General features: G+C 39.6%; 1 protein-coding gene across 1 annotated transcript in view; it reads left to right on the top strand.

Moving 5' to 3' along the window:
• The window catches only part of DGKQ (diacylglycerol kinase theta), a 513416-nt gene that overhangs the window by 251024 nt on the left and 235311 nt on the right, over positions 1–27081 (top strand). Inside the window, exons 10-11 of the mRNA XM_029602759.1 lie at positions 9690–9780; positions 23479–23530. Coding sequence (XP_029458619.1) covers positions 9690–9780; positions 23479–23530 — 143 coding nt within the window. The remainder of the gene's footprint in view (positions 1–9689; positions 9781–23478; positions 23531–27081) is intronic.

Here is a 27081-nt window from a genome sequence, read left to right as displayed (position 1 = left end):
TGTGATATGGGCGATTTTCAGGCCCAAACATCACACAAAATCATGAATATCACATTTTATCTCTGTGATAGGACTATATTGCATCATATATGCTGTTTAATATGTGTTATAGCCCTATCGCTGCTTGATAAATTGCCCTATTAGATTGTAAGTTCTCTGGGAACAGGAAAATACCTAATGTACCTGAATGGATGCAGCTCCATCACTGCTCTCTACATTAATGGTGGGGGTGGAAGGGAAATAGAACCAAAGAGCTAAGAGAAACAGATAAGTATGAGAAAAAATGTGTGAAGCTTGCTGGGCAGACTGGATGGGCCGTTTGGTCTTCTTCTGCCGTCGTTTCTATGTTTCTATAATGTATTCCACTTTAAAGTGCCTGATCAGTCATGAAAGGTAGAATATAAATCAAAGATTAAATTAAATATTCTATGAAAAACAGAGCACATTGGACATTGGGCCTGAAACTAACAAGCGATCAGAAAGTACATCAAATAACTACTAAATTTGTGAGATCAGCAGCGTGAATAAATTCTGAAAGCAACTTGCAATTGAGAACGGTGTATGTGGTGCAGGAAAAGGATTCCTTTTTTCCAAAACTTATCATTTGGTTTCCTGCAGCAATGAAACAAATTTAGGGGAAATGCATTCTGACCCAATACATATGGCATTTAGATAAGAACATAAGATGTGCCATGTTGAGTCTCAAACAATAGGAAATCTTATTGGGGAGGTCCATTTCATGTTCCTTATTCCCAGAAGTAAGAGTTATTAATTCCTCAAGTCTCAAAAAAAATTGAGAGGAAAAATAAAAGTGATTTAGGGAATTGTAAATCCCTATCATAATTTTTGTGGACTATAAATGTTTTTCAATGGGTGGTGTACATATATGTTAGATATTGATTTGTTAGTGGGTACCTTGTTATGGGTATTGTGAGATTTTTGGATATATGGGTATCTATTTGATATAATTCTGTAGTTTATATAATTTAATCTCTGTGCCTATGTTTTGTACCTATCTGAAAATTGTTTTTGTTTATTGATATTTGTTTAATGATTTTTGATTAATTAATTGACCCATAAGAGAGTACTACAAAGAGTCTCTGCAGGTACCGCCTTCCAAAACTTCCCTCCACATAACTTACAGAGATAGGGCTTTCTCCACAGTAGGACCCACTCTTTGGAACTCCATACCAACGGATCTAAGACAGGAACCCTGCTTACTGACATTCAGAAAAAGACTCAAAACATGGCTTTTCAAACAAGCCTTCCCAGACTCAGATTAAACCCAATTCTCTCCGACATTCAACCTCCAAGCAACAACTTTCTTTTTACAACCATCCTGGCAACCTACCCTAAGCATTATAAACATCCAGAATTTTCATTATTTCTGATCTCTTCTTTATTGTTAAAAACTACATTTATTTGAATTGATCAATTCATTGTAAATCACACACTTCCCTTTTTGGAAAGTCTACCATTTTATGGGTTAATATACTATGTTAAAGTTACTATCTTTTCTTCTTCTTGCTCCTAGTTGTACAACTCCTTGTTTTATTGTAACTGCACCTATAGTATGTTTAGTACATATTATCTCGTTCTCTGTTACGGTTATCACCCCATTGTTTATTGTAAACCGGCTTGATGTGACATTTTCACGAATGCCGGTATAGAAAAAAATAAATAAATAATTTTTTTTTTTTACATTTTTATTTAATTACAATTTGTTGTATGTTGTTTTGTGTCTCTAAAAAATAATCTCTTTCTTATGCAGTTTTTTTTGTTTGAATGTTAAATTAGAGTTATGATTACCCACATCTACCTGGCTAATTGTTATTGGATTTGCTTTCCATAAATTTATCCAAACCTTTTAAGTGTAGTGTATTTGGATTTTTAGAAGGCGTTTGACAAAGTCCCTCATGAGAGGCTTCTACAAAAAGTAAAAAGTCATGGGATAGGAGGCGATGTCCTTTCATGGATTACAAACTGGTTAAAAGACAGGATTAAATGGTCAATTTTCTCAGTGGAAAAGGGTAAACAGTGGAGTGCCTCAGGGATCTGTACTTGGACCGGTGCTTTTCAATATATAAATGATCTGGAAAGGAATACGACGAGTGAGGTTATCAAATTTGCGGATGATACAAAATTATTCAGAGTAGTTAAATCACAAGCAGACTGTGATACATTACAGGAGGACCTTGCAAGACTAGAAGATTGGGCATCCAAATTGCAGATGAAATTTAATGTGGACAAGTGCAAGGTGTTGCATATAGGGAAAAATAACCCTTGCGGTAGTTACACGATGTTAGGTTCCCTATTAGGAGCTACCACCCAGGAAAAAGATCTAGGCATCATAGTGGATAATACTTTAAAATCATCGGCTCAGTGTGCTGCAGCAGTCAAAAAAGCAAATAGAATGTTAAGAATTATTAGGAAGGAAATGGTTAATAGAACGGAAAATGTCATAATGCCTCTGTATCGCTCCATGGTGAGACCGCACCTTGAATACTATGTACAATTCTGGTCGCCGCATCTCAAAACAGATATAGTTGCGATGGAGAAGGTACAGAGAAGGGCAACCAAACTGATAAAGGGGATGGAACAGCTTCCCTATGAGGAAAGGCTGAAGAGGAGACGACTGAGGGGGGATATGATAGAGGTCTTTAAGATCATGAGAGGTCTTGAACGAGTAGATGTGACTCAGTTATTTACACTTTCGAATAATAGAGGGACTAGGGGGCATTCCATGAAGTTAGCAAGTAACACATTTAAGACTAATCGGAGAAAATTATTTTTCACTCAACGCACAATAAAGCTCAGGAATTTGTTGCCATAGGATGTGGTTAGTGCAGTTAGTGTAGCTGGGTTTAAAAAAGGTTTGGATAAGTTCTTGGAGGAGAAGTCCATTAATGGCTATTAATCAATTATACTTAGGGAATAGCCACTGCTATTAATTGCATAGGTTCTTCTTAGTGTTTGGGTAATTGCCAGGTTCTTGTGGCCCTGTTTTGGCCTCTGTTGGAAACAGGATGCCGGGCTTGATGGACCCTTGGTCTGACCCAGCATGGCAATTTCTTATGTTCTTATTTTTAATCTTGACCACATCTTCCAGGAGCATATGCCACATTTAATTGTATTTAATTGAAAGAATACTTTTTAAAAATCTGTTTTATTTATCTATTTATTTATTTCCAGACTTTTTTTATACTGCACATGCAGAAAAGACTGATCAGAGCAGTTTATAACATTATAAATACAGCAAAAAATCATAAAATATAAAATTAACACAATGCAGTCCAGTAAAAAACATAAACTTGAGCAGGTTAATCATATCTATTAAATTCTCAGGGCCATGCCTTTACTTTCTTCCTAAATGACAAATAATTGGTCTCCAACCTGATGTCTAATGGTGTTACGTTCCACAGTGTAGGCCCATTTTCAAAAAGTTACCTTTATAATCTTTTACCCCAGGAACTATGAACAAAGCACCATTGGCAGATTGTAAATTATAGCTTGGAACATACCTACCTACTTGCCTCTGTAAATAACTAGCTCCCTCATTCCGGGCACCTTTTACATCAGGGTCATGATCTTAAATGTTTCCCCTGCCCTGATGAGGAAGGAGCCAGTGCAGTTCATTTAAAAGTGGTCTAGCACTAAGTCATCTTGGGCAAGCAAAGACCAATCTAACTGCCATGTTCTGCAATACCTGGAGCCTTTGGATATTCTTTATTGTTACCCCCATCAAGACCCCATTACAGTAATTGATCACTGGCATCACCCTAGCGCCTATAATATTCTCTAAAACACATGAGAGATCACCCAACCCCTGATTCTCTTTAATTGACAAAATTTCAAGAACACCCACCATCCCATCAATGAGATCTGAGGTTGAAAAGATAACTTATCATACTGTACCCCAGATTTTGGATAACTGGCATACACAAGCAAGAAATCTTACCCACATTGAACTTTAAAGGCCTAGGTAACTCTGTGGCAGTAAAAACCATCCATTCTGTCTTTCCCTCATTTAAAACTAATTTGCTGTCATCCATTCCATGAGTATCCTTAAACCTTCCTGCACCCTACCCAAGGATTCCATGAAATCCTTCTCCAATGGGCATACAAATTGCATGTCATCCACAAAAATATATCGTATAAAACCTAAATTTCGAATCTGTTGTTTCAATGGTTGCATAAAAATATTAAAAAGTAAAAGGGACAACAGAGATTCTTGGGGCACTCCACGTTCCAGACAAAAAGGAGCAGACTTCTCCCGTCTTACTTGCACTTCCAACATTCGATCTTCCAAAAAAGAGGAAGTCCATCCATAATTCATCCCTGCAAACCCAACTCCACACATCTCTGTATGAAAATTTTATGATGTACCAAGTTAAACACACTTGATAAATCTAATAGAATTAAACACACTGCCTCTCCCTTGTCCAAATTCCTACAAAACATATCATTCAAAGCCACTAACACTGTCTCTGTTCATGGAAAAATCCTGATTGAAACTCATCTAAAACATTGTTCTCCTCTAGATGTTGAGACAACCTTAGAGTAACAACCTATGACTACTACCAGTTTGTTTCAGGAAGTTTACCCTGGCCTAGTAAATTTTAAAGGGAAAATAACAGTTCCTTATTAACTTTTTCCATTCTACTCATGATTTGATAAACCTCTATCATATCATGAGAACATAAGATCTGCCCATGTTGATCTGACAAAAAAGGTACATTGAGCCTGGCATCCTGTCTCTGACAGTGGCATCCTGTCTCTGACACATCCCAAAGAATCGATTAATTCCTTTGTTGCTCACTGCCAGGGATAAATGGTGGCTTTCCCAAATCTACCTGGCTAATAATTGTTTAAGAACGTTTCATGTAGAAACTTGTCCAAAACCCTTTTAAATCCAGCTTTGCCTTGACCACATATTCTGGCAATAAATTCCACAGTTTGATTGTGTGTTGAGTGAAAAAAGACTTTCTCCAATTTGTTTTAAATCTGCTACTTAGTTGCATGGTGTGTCCCCTAATCTTAGTACTATTTAAAGGCATAAGATAACCGTTGCCTTTTTGCCTGTTTCACTCCAATCATGATTTTATAAATTTCTATGATATCCCCTCGTCATCCAATCCTCAAGTTGAAGAGCCCTAATCTGATCTGTTTTTCTTGATAAGGGAGTCCTTCCATCCCCTTTATTATTTTTGTTGCTTTTCTCTGTGGCTTTTTAAGTTTTGCTGTATCTTTTTTGAAATGGGGCAATCAGAACTGCACATAGTACTCAAGGTTTGGCCACACCATAGATTGATACAGAGGCATTATTTATATTCATAGTTTCTTCATGAACAATTAGGAATAAATTCAGCCTCATAAATGGGCAATGTCACTGGATGGCACTAATGCAAAATGTGCTCTCTCAGAGCTCAGAAAGACCTAGACATGTTTTTGAGCATGCGTGGGTCTCTTTAGTTTTTTTTTTTTTTCCTGCCAAAGTTAGTTTTTGCATGCTGTTCAGCCAGTAACCATATTTTTGTGTTTTGCATTTTATTGTTTTTATTTTGTTACTTGTCAGTCCTATATTTAACCATTCCACCTCATTCATGATTTTATTAATTTTGATCATGCCCCCTCTCAGCTGTCTCTTTTCCATGCTTGAAGAGCCCTAACCTGTTTAGCCTTTCATCATACAGAGCTGTTCCATCCCTTTATCATTTTTGTCACCCTTCTCTGTACCTTTTCTAGTTTCACTATATCTTTTTGAGAAGCGTCATCCAGAACTGTATACAATAGTCAAGGTGTAGTGGCAACATGGACTGATACAGATGCATTATGATATTCACATTTTCTTCATGGTCAAGTAGGACAGTAATTAGCTGCACAAGTGGGTTATGCTATCTGACTGTGCTGAGATGGAAAAACTCTCTCAGAGCTCAGAAAGATTGAGAAGGATCCATTGAGAGCTATTCCTGAGAAAATATCGGCGTTTCCATGCCACCACAAAAGTTGCCTTAGTCTGTGTTCTTCCACTTGTGTGAAGGGACAAATTTTTGTACTCTCTCCTTCTCATTTTTGCCTGTGGGCTTGTTTACTAATTGTGTTTTTCCTATTTTTGTTCCAAGTACTTTTTATTTCTTCTTTTTGCAAATTTGCCCCCCAAAAAATGAGGTCCATATTCAACCCATTTGTCTGACTAAGTTTTGTCCAGCAATCTTCAGCACGGGACGTTCGCTACTGCTATTGACGGGTAGTTAAAATTGGTTGAGGGATAGCCCAATATGTTAAGAATGGCATAGATTCAAGCAAGATAAAAGTATTACAGGAAACAAACTGTACTCTGGAATCTTTATTAAGGTAAAAGGGAAGAATATAATAACAGGGTTATTCTATTGCCTACTTGGCCAAGATGAGGAAACAGACTGTAACATGCTAACAGAGATTAGGTAGACTAGTGAAATGGGCATTACAATAATAAAGGGAGACTTAATTACGTGACTATTGATTAAATAAATAAATAAATATGCTTCATATAGCAGTTGGTCATAGAATCAACCGGAGGAGGATCCACATTAAACCTGGTACAAGAATTAAAGATGGTGGATACGCTTGACAGCAGAGATCATAATGTAATTAAATGTGATATAATCACTGGAGGATGAATAAAAAGGAAAACTTCTGCAATAGTATTTATCTATTAAAAAAGGAAGCTATGATATAAGGAAGAAATGTATTAGAAAAAACCTAAAAGGAGCAATTCATAAGGTTAAAAACTTGCAGGAAGTGTGGATGCTGTTTAAAATTCCCATCCTTGAGGCCCAGACAAAATGTATTTGATAGAAGGAAAACCAAATGACTGTCAGAGTGGTTTCAAAGTGAGGTGAAAGAGGCAATTAAAGCCAAAAGGCCATCTTTCAAAACATGGAAAGCAGATCCGAATGAGTAAAATAGGGAAAGGCATAAGCACTGGCAAGTTAGATGTAAAAAAGTAATTAAACCTGCTAAGAGTGAATTTTTAAAGAAGCTTACTATAAAGGTAAAAGCAAGTAATACTGTAAAAACCTTTTCAAGTATATTTGTTGCAAAAAGCCTATGAGGGAGCTAGGCTACTAGATTACCAAGAGGTAAAAGCAGTGGTCAGAGAAGACAAGGAAATAGAAAAACTAAATGAATTCTTTGCCTCTGTCTTTACTGAGGAGGATGTTGGAAACATGCTGGAAACATTTTTTGGTGGTGGTGACTCTTAGCAACTAAATTAAATCATTGTGAAATTGGAGGATGTAATAAATCGGATTGACAGGCTAAAGAATAACAAATCACCAGGTCCAGATAGTTTTCACCCCAGAGTTTTGAAGGAGCTCAAATATAAAATTGCAGAGCTGTTTGTAGCGATTTTTTTAACCAACATTTAAACCAGGGATGGCACCTGAAAGATGGATGGTGGCAAATATGATGCCAATTTTTTAGACTGGTGTTAGGACCTGGAGCGTGGACCCTTGTTCTGAGGTAGAGTCGGTACTGCCGTCAAGGGGCGAACTCCTCGTCGGTCTCTACCGTCAGTTGGCGAGGCCTGTTGCAGATGTAGATCGGACTTCACCCTGGAAGCACGTGGTCCCCCCAGGAGGAGCCCGTAGGGACACGGCCGCTGGGACTTAGGCGACTCCCTGAAGATAGAAGATGGTCTGGATGCAGGCGCCTCCTGCAGGTCGTGGGTTCCCAGATGGCTGGCGCCTCCAGCAGGTCGTAAGTTATCTCTGTAGAGAAGTTGAAGAAAATCCAGAAGTCGTCCCAGACTCGGAGTCCAGCGAGTGGTCCGCAGCCAGTCCAAGGGTTGGAAACCAGAGCGCGGTCCCAAGCCGGTCCAGGGTTCGGAGTCCAAAGCACGATCCGAAGCCGGTCCAGGGGTCGAAGTCCAAAGCGCGGTCCAAAACCAGTCCAGAGGTCGGGGTCCGAAAGAAGCAATCCAACGAGGAGGGCAGAGCAGAAGCGGGACGAAGAATCAGGATGCCAGGAACACAGGAACAAAGCAAGACCTCAATACTAAGGCAAGGTCTGAGGAGCAGACCTTGCCTTTAAATACCAAATCCAAAGGAAGTGCTGCAGAAGGGAGCCATGACACTTCCTGTCGAGGCCCCTTTAAATGCTGTCTTCAGCCGCGCGTGCGGCCCTAGTGGAGTGGAGAAGGGGGCGGAGCCACGGCAGGAGTCAGAGGCCTGCAGCCAGCTGCACAGCGGTCCGGGCCGCGCGAGAACGTCTTCTGAGGCTCCCTGCCCTCGCAGGAGCCTCTTTGGAGCCCCGACGCCGCCAGGTCAGGTCCTGGCCTGGCCTGGACCTGGCGGCCAGGTCCTGGCCGCGGACCGCCGCGGCCGGCGGCCATGACAGTCGGCCCCGGTCGCGGGCTGCCACGGCCGGCGGCCATAACACTGGTATGTCTGATATCAGTACAGGGCAAAATGGTAGAAGCCATTATTTCTTAATTTTTTTCAATTTACATCTAATTGCTATTTAAATCATTATACAATGAATGAATTCAAGGAAAACATTAGGAAGTCTATATTCGAATAACAGTTATTTGTAAGGAAATTTAAAAAAATTGCAAAGCCCCTAATACCACTACTTGCTGTCTCATCTGAAGAAAAAGCTTTCCTTCATAACTGAGTCACTCAGGGAACATCAGGGAAAATGTGAATTCTCTGTCCACAAATTAAACTTCTCTATACTTGAAATATTGCTTAAGCACAAGGTTTTTATCTGCCTTCTAGCAAATTGTAACTAGGAGTATGGCTCGCAATGGAATAACATCTTGAGAAATTTCTAAAAAAAGCAGATAAATCCAAATTATTCAAAAATTTCATCATATCCTTCCCCCATTTTCCTTCCTCTTCATCATTGAAGTATAGTAGATTCTAGCGAGAGGAAATATACAGTCCCGCACAGGAAGCTTGTGAATAAAATGAGAAGCTTAGGAAATGTATTTACCCGAGTACTTTTTCTTACCCGAGGACTTCGTTCACCATCCCAGATCATCCTAGTTTAAAGCCCTCCTCAATAGGTTTGAAAGTCTGTTCTGGAAGACGCTGTGACCCTTTGACAAATGAATGCCATCTCTGCTCAGCAGTCCTTGAAACATCATACCCTGGGCCAAGAAGCCAAAACATTTTGTCATCACCATCTACACAGCCATTCATTTATCTCCAGAATGCAGCATTCCCTGCCTGGACATTTATTTGACTGGAAGGAATGAAGACAACACTACATCTGCACCTATCTGTTTTACTCTCTCTCCCAGAGCCATAAAGTTACTTTTGATATGCAGTGTGTGGTACCTAGTAGTATTTTCATTTGCTTTTTTGTACAAAGTTTCTTTCTACCTTTGCCACCCTCCCTATTCAGTTCTCTTATGTTATTATATATAATCATATAATGTTTTACTTTGCTCATATTTTACACCATTTGCTTTAAATATGATATGTTATTCTGTTTATTGTATTTCCTCCTTTTCAGTTCAGTGTAAGCTGGCATGATGTGCCTTACAAATGTCGGCAAAGAAAAGCCTATAAATAAATAAATACATTCATTTTAACTGAAATTTGAGTGACATCTGTCATATGATAAAACTACTAGGATTTATTTTAAGTTTCTCTTTAGTATTGAAATAATTTAAAATTTAAATTCACTTTTTTCTTCTGTAGAGTGGGTGTGGCATATATTTCAATACGAATATCTAAGGAAAGCACAGTTGAAACAGTGATCAAAGAGGTTCTCCAGCAGCTGGGCTGTCAGGTAATTATTTCAAATAATGAATATTTCCCGTGATCAGAGTATTTTATTATTTAAAACCTTTGTGCTAAATTTCATTAATGTGGACTGCATATTTTTATTTGTAAGTATTCTTATTGTAACCCCCACTTCAGTTTATTTAGCCAGTTGTAGAAAGGGGATCACTATAGGGAAAAATTATTAAAATATTAGACCTATGTCACTAGCCACACTGCAGGTTCTTTTGGGGTTGGGGGAAACCAAATACAGTTTCAAGACTGTTCCAATACTTGATTATTGCTTTACACACCAAACATTTTTTCACCGTTTAAGTTTCGGGCTTCGTTTTTGGGGGCCCCCGATTTTCGGGTTAGTGCGCACTAACGTTTTAATGCTAATGTGCACTAACTGCTGTTAGTGCGCGCTAACCTGAAATACGAATTTTTCCAAAATTTCAGAAAAATTATTTTCGGGTTTCATTGTCCCCGAACCATGCCGAATTAGACAATTTCGTTGGAATTGTTTAATTCGGCAAAAACGAATGCACATCTCTACCATTTAATAGGAGCATTCACTGAATGCACAGATCTTTCTGGATGTACTCTGACTCTTCTCCTCTCACAGATGAAAATAAACTCAAAAAATATAATTCAATTCAACTTTACTGAATGAATATGCTGGACTTTGAAATAAGTCTCTCTACACCATTCTGAAGGCTGTTGGATTATGTAATAATTTTTTGAGATGGATCTATAATATATATATAGCATCCTCTAAGCCCAAGTCAAGAGCAAATGAAACAATGTCAGAGTTATGTCATCTTAGTAGATGGGACTAGTCAGGGATATCCTTTCTCTTTTTGCTATTATTAGTGTTTAATCAAGGAAATCTTGCCATTCCATATTAGGAATTATCCAAATATTAGGGAAGTTTATGCAGATGAAAAAATAGCTCGGTTTACTGACAATATTTTATTATATATATAAAATATATAAAAATGATAAATAAATAAATAAATAAATAAATATATTTGAGACCTAATGTTCATGCTAATAAAACGTTAAATGTTTTTAGGGGAATTCAATATAATTACTGGTTACAAGGTAAATATGAATAAGTTTATGTTGTTGCTCCTTCCACTGGATCAAAGCATTTCCCTTCAAATGAGAATAGCTGGGGGTTAATATTTTGAGAATATTTAAAATCTGAATTCCTTAAATTTTTTTCCACTGCTTGTGAAAAATTGAACAAGGATTACAAATTTGACTTGGGTAGGGAGCATTATGGTAATTAAAATTGATATTTTTTCACAGATTAGTTTTCTAATCTAAATATTTTAGTGATTTGTTTTTGTTTTCTTGTATTTGAATGTAACAAATGTCTTTTTTGATCCATCTCAATTGAAAATCTTTTTGGAGAGTAAGATCACTAATCAGCCTGCGTCTGCTCCAATATCTACTTGAGACGGCTCTAATATTGTTTACTTTCTAGCAGGTTGTTTCTTCCACTTAAGTTTGTTTTTATTGATTGCCCCTCTAACTCTCTGAAGCCAATTTTGGTGGGCTAGTTAGGATATTGTTAGAATTATAATTCTTCAATTTGTTTTTGTTTTATGTTATTATGTCAATTCTATGCCTTGTTTTTGTTTCAAGCACTAGCTTGTGATATATAATTTTGAAATTGATAAATAGTTAAAAAAAAAAGGCAGAGTTGCTTACCTGTAACAGGTGTTCTCCTAGGGCAGCAGAATGTTAGTCCTTGGAGCCCGGCACAGAAAACGTATGTCATAGTTTCTAGAACTTTGACTGGGTACACTGAGCATGCCTAGCATGCCCTATACCATGCATCCACGCAGACTCTCTTCTGTCTCGTAACATAGAATTACGATAAAGATAAAATAATAATAGTAGAAACCAACTCCGCAGGGTGGCAGGTGGTTTTCGTGAGGACTAATATTCTGCTATCCTAGGAGAACACCTATTACAGGTAAGCAACTCTGCTTTCTCCTAGGACAAACAGGATGATAGTCCTCAAATATGGGTGAATCCATAATTACAGGCTGATCCCCAACACAAAAGGGGACCAACAAGCACTAACCAGGTGCCAAGGGGCACAACAACAACTGTGCTGTTGGTAACAGGGGGAGATAGCCTGAACCCAAACAATGGGCCCTAGGCAAGCAGAGTTGGGTTCTACACCTCAAAGAGATTCCGGAGGACAGACTGGCTGAACCTACTGTCACGTCTGCCATCCCTATCCAGATAGTAGTGTGATGCAAATGTGTGGAGAGATCTCCACATCGCAGTTTTGCAGATCTCCTCCACGGGAACTGCTCGCAAGTGGCCCACCAACATTGCCATGGATCTTACAGAATGAGCCTTGACATCAAGATGCAGTCCCACCTGGGCATTACATAAAGGGATGCAATCTGCTAACCAATTGGATAGTGTCTGTTTGGCAAAGGCAACTCCCAATCTATTTCTGTCAAAAGAAATGAAAAGTTGGGTGGACTGTCTATGGGCTTCTGTCCACTCTAGGTAGAAGGCTAAGGCTGTCTTGCAATCCAAAGTATGCAGTGCTCATTCACCTTGGTGTGAATGGGGTCTAGGAAAGAATGTTGGCAGAACAATTGACTGGTTAAGATGGAAATCCGTCACCACCTTAGACAGGAACTTAGTAGAACTTGCGCAAGACCACCCTATCATGATAAGATTTGGTATAAGGTGGATAAGTTACTAAGGCCTGGAGCTTGCTGACCCTCGTGCTGAAGTGACCACCAAAAATATGACCTTCCAGGTCAGGTACTTCAGGGCATAGGTGCGCAGCGGCTCAAAAGGAGCTTTCATCAGCTGAGCAAGCACCACGATGAGGTCCCAAGAGACAGCCGGAAGTCTCAGGGAAGGCTTCAACTGAAGCAGGCCCCGCATGAAGTGTACAACAATAGTCTGTACAGAGATGGGTATACCTTCTACACCTTGGTGGTATGCGCCAATTGTACTTAGATGAACTCTAATGGAGTTGGTTTTTAGGCCAGTCTCCGACAGGTGTGGAAGGTAGTCTAGCAGTTTTTGTGTGGGGAAGGAGAAAGGATCTAGGGCCTTATGCTTACGCCACACAGAAAACCTCCTTCACTTCAGTCCGTATTATTGCCTGATATTTTTAGAATATAAACAAAACTTCTCTGTGTTTGCATTGTGGGGGTGGTGTCTTAGAGGATTGCTCAGGATGCTGCACTGAAGGACAGGTAGTTTGGAGTATTGATCTTGAATCTTAGCATTGTGAAAAGAGAGGAAATAAAAAAAATATAAATGTGTGTATGTATGTGTGTGTGTGTATATATATATATGTGTGTGTGTGTGTGTGTACCTCACTTTAAACAGAGGATCCTACAAAATCCATATAGCTCCCTGTAAGCTAAAGTTAAAAAGTAGCTAATACCAACTGTCTAATCTGGTGAAACTGAGGGAGACAAAGAAAGCAATCAAGAAAGCAAAAGTCATGTGAAAGAAACGGTTGCCAAAGAGGTAAAGAGAGAGGACAAAACATTTTTCAGGTACATCAGAGAAAGGAGAAAACTCCAAAGTGGTATAGTGAAATTGAAAGGTGAAAAGAATCAATGTGTGGAGAGAGAAGAAGAAATGGCAGAAATATTAAACAAATACTTCAGTTTGGTGTTCACTAAAGAAGACCCTGGAGAAGGACTGTCGCTAGATAAGGTGGATGGGGTTGGTGTAGACGAAACTCCGTTTACAGAAGAGAATGTATGGGAAGAGCTAGGAAAACTGAAAGTGGACAAAGCCATGGGGCCTGATGAGATTCATCCGAGGATACTGAGGGAGCTCTGAGATGAGTTGGTGGTTCTGAAAACGGGAGTGGTGCCGAGTGATTGGAGAAGAGCGGTGGTGGTCCCGCTTCACAAGAGTGGGAGCAGAGAGGAGGCTGGAAACTATAGGCCGGTTAACCTCGCTTTGGTGGTGGTAAAATTAATGGAGACTCTGCTGAAGGAAAGAATAGTTAACTATCTACATTCAGGGAGATTCCTGAACCTGAAGCAGCATGGATTCACCAGGGGAAGGTTCTGTCGGACTAATCTGATTGATTTTTTGATTGGGTGACAAAAGAATTAGATCAAGAAAGAATGCTCTGTCATCTACTTGGATTTCAGCAAAGCTTTTGATATGGTCCCACATAGGAGACTTGTGAATAAAATGAGAAGCTTGGGAGTGAGCACCAAGGTGCTGGTGTGGATTACAAACTGGTTGATGGATAGAAGGCAGCATGTGATGGTAAATGGAACCTACTCTAAAGAGAGAAAGGTGTTCAGGGGAGTGCCGCAAGGATTGATGTTGGGACTGGTCCTGTTCAATATCTTTGTGAGTGACATTGCGGAATGGATAGAAGGTAAAGTTTGTCTTTTTGCGGATGATACTAAGATCTGCAACAGAATGGACACGCCGGAAGGAGTGGAGAGAATAAGATGGGATTTAAGGAAACTTGAAGAGTGGTCAAAGATATGGCAACTGGGATTTAATGACAAGAAGTGTAGAGTCATGCTTCTGGGATGTGGTAATCTGAAGGAACTGTATGTGATGGGGGGTGAAGCGCTGCTGTGCCTGGAACAGGAGAGAGACTTTGGGGTGATAGTGTCTAGCGATCTAAAGATGGTGAAGCAGTGTGACAAGGTGATAGCTAAAGCTACAAGAATGCTGGGGCTTTATAGAGAGAGGAATATCTAGTAAGAAAAGGAAGTGATAGTTCCGTTTTACTGGTCCTTGATGAGGCCTCACCTGGAGTACTGTATTCAGTTCTGGAGACCGAATCTCAAAAGGGAGAGAGAGGTTGGAGGCGGTCCAGAGAAGGGCAACCAAAATAGTGGGCGGTCTCCATCAAATGAAATTTCTGATCTACTAGTTAAAATTTGTAATTTAACATTAAAATCATGCATTGTACCTGAAGACTGGAGGGTGGCCAATGTAACCCCAGTATTTAAAAAAGGCTCCAGGGACGATCCGGGTAACTATAGACCAGTGAACCTGACTTCAGTGCTGGGAAAAAAAGTGGAAACTATTCTCAAGATCAAAATCGTAGAGCATATAGAAAGACATGGTTTAATGGAACACAGTCATTATGGATTTACTCAAGGGAAGTCTTGCCTAACAAATGTGCTTCATTTTTTTGAAGGGGTTAATAAACATGTGGATAAAGGTGAACTGGTAGATGTAGTGTATTTGGATTTTCAGAAGGCGTTTGACAAAGTCCCTCATGAGAGGCTTCTAAGAAAACTAAAAAGTCATGGGATAGGAGGCGATGTCTTTTCGTGGATTACAAACTGGTTAAAAGACAGGAAACAGAGAGTAGGATTAAATGGTCAATTTTCTCAGTGGAAAAGGGTAAACAGTGGAGTGCCTCAGGTATCTGTACTTGGACCGGTGCTTTTCAATATATATATAAATGATCTGGAAAGGAATACGACGGGTGAGGTTGTCAGATTTGCGGATGATACAAAATTATTCAGAGTAGTTAAATCACAAGCAGATTGTGATACATTACAGGAGGACCTTGCAAGACTAGAAGATTGGGCATCCAAATGGCAGATGAAATTTAATGTGGACAAGTGCAAGGTGTTGCATATAAGGAAAAATAACCCTTGCTGTAGTTATACAATGTAAGGTTCCATATTAGGAGCCACCACCCAGGAAAAAGATCTAGGCATCATAGTGAATAATACTTTAAAATCGTCGGCTCAGTGTGCTGCAGCTGTCAAAAAAGCAAACAGAATGTTAGGAATTATTAGGAAGGGAATGGTTAATAAAACGGAAAATGTCATTATGCCTCTATATCGCTCCATGGTGAAACCGCACCTTGAATTCTGTGTACAATTCTGGTCGCCGCATCTCAAAACAGATATAGTTGCGATGGAGAAGGTACAGAGAAGGGCAACCAAAATGATAAAGGGGATGGAACAGCTCCCCTATGAGGAAAGGCTGAAGAGGTTAGGGCTGTTCAGCTTGGAGAAGAGACAGCTGAGAGGGAGATATTTTATTTATTTATTTCTTTATTTTTGTATATCGATCTTTCATGAGGACATATCACATCGGGTTACATTAGTTAACAAATATTCATTTAAAAATATTTGTGTTTCCAAAATTAAATGAAAGGAAATAAATACAGAGTTTCATAATAAGCTAATAAAAACAATTAAAATAGTAAACTAATTAATAAAATTACAGTTAAAGATACAGAACAGCAGAGGTCTTAAGATCATGAGAGGTCATGAACGAATAGTTGTGAATTGGTTATTCACACTTGGGAATAATAGAAGGACTAGGGGGCATTCTATGAAGTTAGCAAGTAGCACATTTAAGACTAATCGGAGAAAATTCTTTTTCACTCTACGCACAATAAAGCTCTGGAATTTGTTGCCAGAGGATGTTGTTAGTGCAGTTAGTGTAGCTGGGTTCAAAAAAGGTTTGGATAAGTTCTTGGAGGAGAAGTCCATTAACTGCTATTAATCAAGTTTACTTAGGGAATAGCCACTGCTATTAATTGCATCAGTAGCATGGGATCTTCTTAGTGTTTGGGTAATTGCCAGGTTCTTGTGGCCTGTTTTGGCCTCTGTTGGAAACAGGATGCTGGGCTTGATGGACCCTTGATCTGACCCAGCATGACAATTTCTTATGTTCTTATGCCTGTTGACCTGTAAGGTGATCTCCCTGTTGCAAGAGCTTGGTTGGGTGGTGAACCTGGCCAAGATCAGTCTCCAGTCATCTCAGTTGTTAGAGTATCAAGGTATTTGGTTCGACACAAAGCAGGGCAGGATTTTCCTGCCGAAGCTCATATTCACAAGTTGATGGCGCAGGTGCGTCTGTTGATGAACACTATACAACCGACAATGTGGTCCTATCTTCAGGAACTCTGGTGGTAGCAACCCTGGAGGTGGTGCCGTGGGCAAGGGTATACATGCGTCCTCTTCACCGCTCCCTGCTGTCTTGTTGGAGCCCACAATTTCGGGACTATTTGATTCTGCTCCACCAGCCAATGGAGATCTGCTCTCAACTACAGTGGTGGTTACAAGCGGACCATCTAAGAAAGGGAGTTTCCCTAAAATCACCAGACTGTTTAGTACTCATGACGACTGCGAGCCTCCAGGGTTGAGAGCTCACTGTCAGGAACTGACAGCATAAAGGTGCTGGAGTGCTGAAGAGTCTCTGTGGAACATCAATCAGCTGGAAGCTTGGGTGGTCTGGTTGGCATGCTTGCGGTTTGGCGGCAGGTTGCAGAGTTGAGCGGTCCAGATAATGTCAGATAATGCAACGACAGTGGCTTACATTAATCAGCAGGGTGGAATGAAGAGCCAGCAAGTTTCACAGGAGATAGACCAACTTATGGAATGGGCGGAAGTGCATCTTCAGGAGATCTTCAGTCGCAGGAGAAATCCAAAGTCTTTGCGCATCGATGCTTTCATGCAGGAATGACCAGAGGACAAGCTGCTGTATGCCTTTTCCCCGTGGCCCATGTTGGGCAGAATGGTTCAGAGAGTTAAGAGTCACAGAGGGATGGTGCTTCTGGTGGCACCAAACTGGCCCAGAAGACCATGGTATCCGGATCTGTGATGGTTCCTGATAGACCCGCCCCTCCGGTTTCCATTGCACAGGAATCTGTTGCGGCAGGGACCTGTTCTTCATGAAGATCCGACTCGATTTAGTCTTACGGTATGGCCCCTGTGAAGGCTGGGCTCGGTTGCTGAAGCATATATATTCTACTGTGGTGATTGCTACAAGCAAGAAAGTTCTCCATTTCCTTAACCTATGTGCTGTTTTGGCAAGTGTTTGAGGGATGGTGTGAAGATCAAGATGTTCTTCCTTGTTCAGGTAAGATCCCGCTCAATTTGGAATTTTTGCAGGATAGATTGAGTAAAGGGTTGGCCTTTTATTCCTTAAATGTGCAAGTAGCGGCTCTTGCCTCTTTCAGGGGTCAAGAGAATAGTAAACTTTATCAGCTCATCCAGATGTGGCCCATTTCTTGAAAGAAGTGAAACATCTTCATCCTCCCTTGCAGTTACCAGTAACCTTGTGAAGTCTTAATCTGGTTTTGGATTTCTTGGTGGGCCCTACATTTCGACCGATGCATAGCCTTTCCTTGCGTTTACTGACTTTGAAAATGGTGTTTCTTGTGGCAATTTGTTCTGCGCGTCAAATATCCGAGCTGCAGGTTTTGTCTTGCCGGGAGCCATTCCTTAGGGGGATTCCAAGGGTGATACAGCTGCGTTCTGTTCCTTCCTTTTTGCCAAAAGTGGTGTCAGATTTTCTCTTGAATCTGTCCATTTCCTTGCTGTCTTTGTATAGGGAGAGAGATGAAGAGAAATATCGCCTGTTGCGACCCTTGGATGTCAAGAGATATATCGTGAGGTATCTAGAGGTTTCTAAATCTTTCTGGAAGACAGAGCGCCTGTTTGCCTTCACGGTGGAGGTAAATAGGGCGAGGTGGCTTTGTTGGCTACAGTAGTTTGATGGATTAAGGAGGTAGTCATGGACTCATATGTGGATGCTAAAAAGCCATTACCTAGTCAGGTTAGGGCTCATTCCACTAGGGTTCAGGCAGTGTCATGGGTGGAAGTTAGATTGTTGTCTCCCATCGACATTTGCTGAGCTGTGGTGTGGTCCTCCTTACACAACTTTTCTAGATATTATTGTCTGGATGAGGAGGACTGGGAGGATGCAGACTTTGCAGTGTGATTTTGACAGGATCTCGGGCAGCCTGCGCCCTATTCGGGAGTAGCTTGGGTACATCCCACTGATTCTGAATTCATCTGTCTGGACCCTAGGAAATGAGAAATTATTTACTTGATTATTTCCTTTTCCTTAGACCAGACAGATGAGTTCAGCTTCCCGCCCTTAGCTGCTGAATGATTGTGTTATGGTCCTCCTCTGTAGCTACGTGTTCCAGAGATTACTGGTAAGTGTTAGTGCAGTCTCTAGATTAGTGTTAATGCATTCTTTGTCTGAGCTCAGTGATTCCTGTTGGCTGAGTACTGAAATGGTTATCTGTTATTAATCAAGTTTTTGCTAGTCTGTCCATAGTTGGCTTTTGAAGAGAATACTGGCAGGCTGATGTCTCTGCAGGAGTATATATATATACTGTGATGTCAGCTTTGCTCTGTCCCCATCTGCTAGTAGAGGTGCATAACCCACTGGTTTGGAATTTTTGTCTGGTCTAAGGAAAAGGAAATGATCAGGTAAGTAGTAATTTCTTAGTGATAGCTTCTTTGAAAAGTATCTCAGTTCCCTTGTTTGTTTATTTTTGATTACACTGGTAAACAAAGTTTTTGTTTTCTTCAGGCTTTTTGGTGTTCCAAATAGATTTTTTGATGCTGATCACAAATATTACTTCAAAATTTGTACATCACATAAGGTTTTTGAGAAACTGCTATTTTTTTATTACAAAAATTGTGAAATTTTAAAACATAATCTCGCGTACATATATTTTCTTGCTGGACAGTAGTTTATATGATTTTTAAAATTAATGTCATATTTTTGATGGCCATAAGCAACGTAACATGTAACAGAGACTAACTTTTTTAAAAATACACCAAGAAACTCTGCCTGATCATGCCAGAACTTGCTCGGGCAAACCCCAGCTCAGCTGCAAGATTCCAACTTGTTTCCATGATGACGCAGCCTTATATAAGCAGCAGCAATGAGTAGTCTCCTATACAATGTCTGTGTGAATGAGCGAATCGTATTGCTAAAACTGTTGAGTTTAAAGCTTGTGGATTTAATTTCATATACTTTATGAAATGTCGCGCCAATGTCGTAATAGCCGTGACACGTTTTGTTACATCTGTGGTGAGTTTACTCTGAAAGCACAGAAAAGGAGTATGACTGCACTCATTAAGAAGGCATACAAGTTATATTTCGGGTGCAAAATTGGTGACCAGGACAGAGCATGGGCTCCTCATATATGTTGCGCATCTTGAGCCAGTAGTCTGGAGCTTGGCTGAAAGGTGTGTGACCATCCATGCTGTTTGCCATTCCAATGATATGGAGGGAACAGAAAGATCATATAACTGACTGTTATTTCTGCATGACGAATGTGTCAGGATACTCATCAAAGAACAAGATTTTATTTTTATTTATTTTATTTAAAAACTTTTATATACCAACGTTCATATACATATCACATCGGTTTACAAATAACATGGGATAAATATTGAAATTGAGGGGGAAGGATAAAGTTACATGTAACAGGGGAATAAAAAACTTGGAAGAGTTGAAGAAAATGGTCAGTTGACCTAAGAGAGAAGGAGTTAAATAATAACATTATAATAACATATAATAATAACATATTATAATAAACAAGTATAATAAGGAGTTAAATAGAGCAATAAATTATAATAACATTGTTTGTAAATTTCTGGAAGGGGAGGAACTATAGAGGGGGAGCTAATTCCAGGGTAGGCTACTTCAAGTGCAGGTTAATTCAGGTATAGGCTTGTTTGAACAGCCATGTTTTAAGCTTTTTTTTGAAGGTGGCAGTGCAATGTTCTAGGCGGAGATCTGGTGGCATAGAGTTCCATAAAGTTGGACCTGCTACGGATAGTGCCCATTTTTTGGTAGATATGAGTTGGGTGATATTGTGGGAGGGAATGGCGAACGATCCTTGGTAAGCGAATCTGGAGGGTCTGTTGGAGGTGCGGTATTGGAAGGATTTATTTAGCCATGTGATGTTTTGATTATTTAAGGTTTTGTGAATAATTGTAAGGCTCTTATAAATGATTCTCGAAGTGATCGGGAGCCAGTGGAGGTCTTTGGGGATCGGAGTGATGTGCTCTGATCTGCGTGTGTTAGTTAGGATTCTTGCCGCCACATTTTGCAGCATTTGAAGGGGTTTGATTGAGGTTGCAGGGAGGCCAAAGAGAAGGGAATTACAGTAATCGATCTTAGAGAAGAGGATAGTTTGGAGGACTGTTCGGAAATCATTGTGGTGTAGTAAAGGTCTTAGTTTATTTAGTACCTGCAATTAGTAAAAACAGTCTTTAGTTGTATTGTTAATATGTTTTTGGAGACTGAGGTGGTTATCAAGGGTAAAGCCTAAATCTCTAACTTGTTGGGAGAAAGTGAAGGGATGCTCTGAGGGTGATCAGTTTAGGCGAGCTGGGGAGATAAAGAGCAGCTCTATTTTGGATGTATTCAAGGCCAGCTTGAGGTTGGTGAGGAGGGAGCTGATTGAAGAGAGGCAGTTATTCCAGGTATTAAGCGCAGTATAAGCGCAGTAGATACAGAGTCTGTGACAGGGATGAGTATCTGTACATCATCTGCATAGATGTAATGTATGAGACCAAGGTTGGCAAGAAGATGGCATAAGGGTAGCAGGTAAATGTTAAAAAGGGTGGGGGAGAGGGAGGATCCCTGTGGTACGCCATGTGTTGGGTTAATGGGATTCAATTCATGGTTGCCTATTTTAACTTTGTACTGGCGATTATTAAGAGGATACGAACCAGTTTAGGGCTATTCCTGATATACCTATGTCGGTGAGACGTTCAATCAGAATATTGTGGCTGACGGTGTCAAAGGCTGAGGAAATGTCTAATAAGATGTTTATTAAGTACCCTAACCTTGCATCAGTAGTGAGACCAGAACCGCATGAAGACAGTCTTCCTCTTCCAAAACCGCCAGAGGTGTGGACACTTGATGACTAGGATGAAGCGGTAGGCGATGATGGCGAGCCATCGCAGATGGAAGCTGTGGCTCATCCTGACTTTGTGCCATCAACATCCAGCGATCCTCATTTAAAATCTCAGTCAGAGATGAGCGATCTGGTCAGACATTTGGCTTTATCGAAGAGTCAGGCGGAACTTGGGTCAAGGCTGCAAGGATGGAATGCTTGGGTCAAGGCTGCAAGGATGGAATCTTTTGTCATCTGATAAGAAAATTTCAGTATTTCACAGCCGTCATGAAGATTTGACAAAATATTTCAACCAAGTAGATGGAAATGTTATTTAAGTTATTTAATGTTATGGAAATGTTATTTAAGTATAGCCTTAAGCTATTTAATTGTTTAATTACTCTTGAAACTGTTATTTGTAAAGCTCGTTGCTAACTCCTTATTGTTATCTTATTGTTTACTTACTGCTTAAACCGTTTTAATGTAAAGCCTGTTGCTAATATTAATGTTTACTGTAAACCGAGGTGATGTATTACTATATGTACCGCGGTATATAAAAATCAATAAATAAATCAATAAATAAATAAATAATAGATAGTCTGACTTTTTGCTGTGACATCAATAGATTGCTGTGCTCTCGGATGTGACCACGACCCAACAGAATGGGGACTATTGATTCATCAGTCTTAAGTTTGAAGGCTGTTTTGCTGCACAATGGCAATATCTACCCATCAATACCTGTTGGACATGCCGTTCATATGAAAGAAACATATGAGAACATGCAGCTACTGCTGAACCACATTGAGTACTCAAGGTACTACTGAAATTTGTATGGTGATCTCAAGGTAGTTGCAATTTTACTGGGTCTGTAGCTTGGTTACACCAAGTATTATTGCTTCCTTTATGAGTGGGACAGTTGAGCAAGAGATTTGCATTACGTCAGAAAAGTCTGGCCTCTCCGCAAGAAGTTGGTTCCAGGGCAGAAGAATGTTGCGCACGACCCATTGGTGGATCCAAGTAAAATATTTCTTCCACCTTTGCACATCAAACTTGGGCTGATGAAAAACTTCATTGAGGCAATGAACAAGCAAAATAAAGCCTTTGATTATTTGCAGCAAATGTTTCCACGCATAAGTGATGCCAAGATAAAAAGGTGTTTTCGTTGGCCCACAAATCCGAGCTGTGATGAAGGAAAGCCACTTTGATGGTCTTCTGCAAGGTACAGAACTTGTTGCGTGGACAGCCTTCAAGAATATCATTTGTAACTTTCTAGGCAACTATAAGGCAGCAGGCTGTGTCGAACAGGTTGAAAATCTGCTTCAGGCATACACATTGATGAAGTGCAACATGTCATTGAAGATACATTTTCTTCATTCCCACTTGGACTTCTTCCCAGACAACCTTGGCGATGTGAGTGATGAACATGGTGAAAGGTTTCATCAAGATATTGTCAAAATGGAGAAACAGTATCAAGGCAAGTGGAACTCCTCCATGCTGGGTGACTATTGTTGGACTCTCATCCGTGAAGCGTCAGACAGTGATTACAAACGAAAATCTGCAGCAAAACATTTTTAGTTTTGTTTTCTGGTGACAACATTGCCATTATAGCTTATGACGCTTCACTTTTATATCACACTTTTCTGGCAAACGGTACGTGATACAGACATAATAAATGCGTATTTGTGTTCAGTTTGTTAAAATCTACTTGTTTCACCGAAGGTTGTGCAGGAAACAAAATATTCCCAGAAATGTGTTTGCCAATGTTATCAGCTCCCTCTCCCAAAGAGGCTACAAAGTGATGTTCAAGTGATGTTCAAATAAAATAATCAAAAGGCCAGTCAGATTAAATTAAATGTTGTTATTCTTATTGTCAATTGAATTTCCTATAAAAATAATTGGACTACAAAAATCAAAGAAAAACAGTACAGTAATATATGCTGTTTTAGATTGTGTTTGTTCATTTGTTAGTCATGTTAGTAATCATTGAAAGAATTTAATAGCTACAATTTCTGAAAATACATGTAATGTAAATATATATTTTTTATATTTTGACATCAGGAAAATCCAGAGAATTTCAGATTGCTAGAAGTACTTATGGACAGCAGGCAAGGTAAGAAGATGTTTTGTTTATTCTAAAGGAACTTTAGCAATTTATTATCTAGAAAAGTGATTCTCTACCTGGTCCTGGAAGATCACTCAACCAGTCTGGGTTTCAGGATATTCACAAAGAATATGCATTACACTGCTTCCACTGTATGCAGATATACTTCATGAGAACCAATCCTGGGCAAAAGTGAAGCAAAACAAGTCTAGAATTATATGACAACATTTCATAACTCCATTTTGGCAGACAAAGACCAAAATGGTCCAACTATTCTGCCCAGCAAAGTGCCAAGGGCCACAATTGCTGCTCCATACAGACCACCCTAAGGGCAAAGAGGCCCCATCCAAGCCTTAAAAGCAGGTCATGGCCAGACCTCTCGCTCCCAACTTTATTCTTTTCTTCCCATGATGTAGAGAGAGCCTGCCCCAGCCAAAGAAGCACAAGAGCAGACTGTCTCTGCCCTATCATCATCATGAGTGACTTTGATCAAATTTGGTTGGAATAAAGTAAAAAGCCAGATATAAAACCATACTGTTATTGAAAGATATGTCCAGATGGATCCCTTGAATGCATAACTGGCATTCTGTGCAGGTAACCCTCAGGCACAAATGTTTCACCAAAACAGAAGATAGGTTACCTTTGTTGTTCATTTCCATCCTCTAGACTCTAGCATTCCTCTGTGTTTACCCACTCTCTTATGAATTCCATTACTGTTCTTGTCATCACCTCTCTTTTGGGAGTGCATTCTAGGCATCTACTACCCTTTCATGTGAAAAAATATTTCCAGTGTTGTTCCTGAGTCTATTCCCTTGGAGCTTCATATCATGACTTCTGGTTCTACAATTTCCTTCAGTCCCATCTTATATGGGTGGTGGGATCTTTGGTGCAGATCCCACCACCATTGTGATTGCCTTTTTCTGCACCATTTTTAACCTTTCTCTATCCTTTTTTGAAGATTCAGCCTCCAAAACCAAATACAAAATTCCAGATGAGGTCTCATGAATGACCTGTGCAGGGTCATTATCACTTCCTTTTTGTTATGCACCTCTCTATACAGCCCAGTATCCCTCTAGCCCAAGTCACTGCCTTGTCACATTGCTTTGCTTCCTTCAGTTTATCAGACATTATTACTTGTCCATGCCCATCAGTGTCTTGCTGCCATCACGTACAGGTCCTTTAGATTTTTGCACCCTAAATGCATGACTATGCACTTCTTACCATTGAATCCTGACTTCCAAGTATTCAATCACTCCTTAAGCTTTCTTAGATCATTCCTTATGTCTTCTCCTTCAGGAATGTCCACTCTGTTGCAGATGTTAATGTCATCCACAAAAAGACAAACTTTTCAATAATATCGCTCACAAAAATATTGAACAGAACTGATCCCAATACCTATCCCAGAGGTGGTAATGTAAATACAATTTTATAGTATTGCAAATGTAATAAAACTATTTTAGATGTTCTGCAGTGTATATAGCTTCCTTGTAATAACTTTAGTGTATAATAGTTTCTCAATATAAATTGTTTCCTTATTTAGATGCATATCTTTTTTTTTTAATACAATAAAATATCCATTCACGTGTATAACAAAATAAGGACCTGATTCATCAAGGCATTTTCCCATAGACACAAAATGGGAGAAATGCCTTAGTGAATCGGGCCTTAAGTGTGTGTTTGTGAAATTTGGAACAAAATGAAAGATTGATTTCACTATGATGAAAGATTGTAAAATGAAATTTTTTATCGAACATGCTTTACGCTAATAACTATTATTTGTATAGTTTGAACTGTCTTACTAGATTTTAGTGTTAGCTTGAACTGTACAAATGGTTGTTAATACAAAGAAAAGTAGTATACATCTCCAATGAGGAGTAATTATACAGTTACATCTATGCAATATTGGCAGTATTAGTTTTGAAAATAAATTATTTGGGAAAATAAAAATTTATCATAAATCACTATCATAAATGCAATGATGCAAATAGATCTCTAGGGCTTAATTCACACACAGAGGTTTGGGCTTCCACTAGACAGCTAGTGACCTAGTGTCACATTTCCAGAATATCTGCTGTAAAAAGAGATATTTGGCTACTCTTCAGTGTGTTTTCAAACACAAAATGTTATTAGGAAGGGCCTGAAAAAAGATATTTGAGAGTACAGTAGGCAAAACCCAGCTATATTCTCCATTACCAGGATTCGTGCCACCACAACTTACACACCCACAATTGGCTATTCATCCATACCTCTTTGTCACAATTATGAAAATACATTTCTAGGACCAACCTGTCCTTCACTCACACTTATTCATGCACAAACACTACTAAGCCTAGGAAAATCAACAAAAGTCACCAAATGTCAACCAAAAGAAGATAATTTAGTATTACAAAAAGTATATATAATTTTTTACACTTTCCCAGGGAATGGGCAAGAGTGAGGGGGCCAGGTTCCTAGAACTTATAGATGAAGAGGGTGGGGGAGGGAGTGACCGCCTTCTTTTGTTGCTTCTAGACACAAAGCATGACCATGTCCAGGTGAAGCTGAAAAAGAGAAAAAGGACAGTTGTTCAGGATGCAGCTCAGACAAACCAGAAAGCAAAGTAGGAAAGAAGGAGCACATAAAACTACATCTCCAATAAGGGACATCTCTTCCAGGTTCTAGCCACTTCATTATAAAGTCTGGTCAGGCAGTTTTTGGAGACCGGAGTGTTTCTGAAGAAGAACATTTCTTTCTTTTCCTTTGAGTGACCAGAGAATTAGACTAGAGTGTGCATCAGATATGATATACTTGAAATTCAGCAAAGCTATTGGCTAAGGTAATGTTTGCCGTGTTTCCCACTTGAATTCATAGAAATAAAGGTTAACAAAAAGGAGATACCTTTTTATTTGCCTTATTGACTTGTTTTTGGAAGCTGGCATTCTTTTCCTCAAGTCTGAAAGTAGATAAAGGAAACGATAACATTGCAGAAAATATAAAGTATAAATCATAAAAAGCATTCTAGTGATAGCATCAAGAGAAAGTGGGGGATAATGTTTAGGAGTGATCAGAAGGTGACAAGCAATAGAATTGTATGGCTGGTAATGAATTAAAACACTCTTAGGTCTATATTCAAAGGGGCTTGTCTGGCTAACTCCTAAAGTTAGCTGGGCAACCCCAAGTTTTAAATGTCCTGCCCTGTCAAGTGGCAGATTTTGTTTTATTATTATTTTATGTGTAATTTTCCAAATAATACATCAAGTATAAATTTGAATTAGAAAATCAAGAAAATCTCAAACAATCACAATTTGTATAATGCAAACAAAACAAAGGAAGATCCAGAAAGGTCTGGAAGCAAACTAATATATAGAAATAAGGAAGAGGTAAAGTTATAACCAAGGGGCCGATGCAATGAATATGCGCAGAAAGCGGGCACTGAACAGTCAGCGCCCGCTTTCTTAATGCACCCCCAGGAGCTCCCCCTGGGGGCACCATGCAATATTTAAATTAGGGAGTCACGTTAGCAAGGAGGCGCTAGGGGCACGCACTGATCAGCGTCGGCCATCCGCTGGTTAGGAAAACCG

The sequence above is a fragment of the Rhinatrema bivittatum genome, chromosome 1 (genome assembly GCF_901001135.1).
Source record: "Rhinatrema bivittatum chromosome 1, aRhiBiv1.1, whole genome shotgun sequence".
NCBI classification, from domain to species: Eukaryota; Metazoa; Chordata; class Amphibia; order Gymnophiona; family Rhinatrematidae; genus Rhinatrema; species Rhinatrema bivittatum.
Note: the sequence above shows the minus strand (reverse complement) of the source record. Positions and strands in the feature narration are given on the sequence as shown.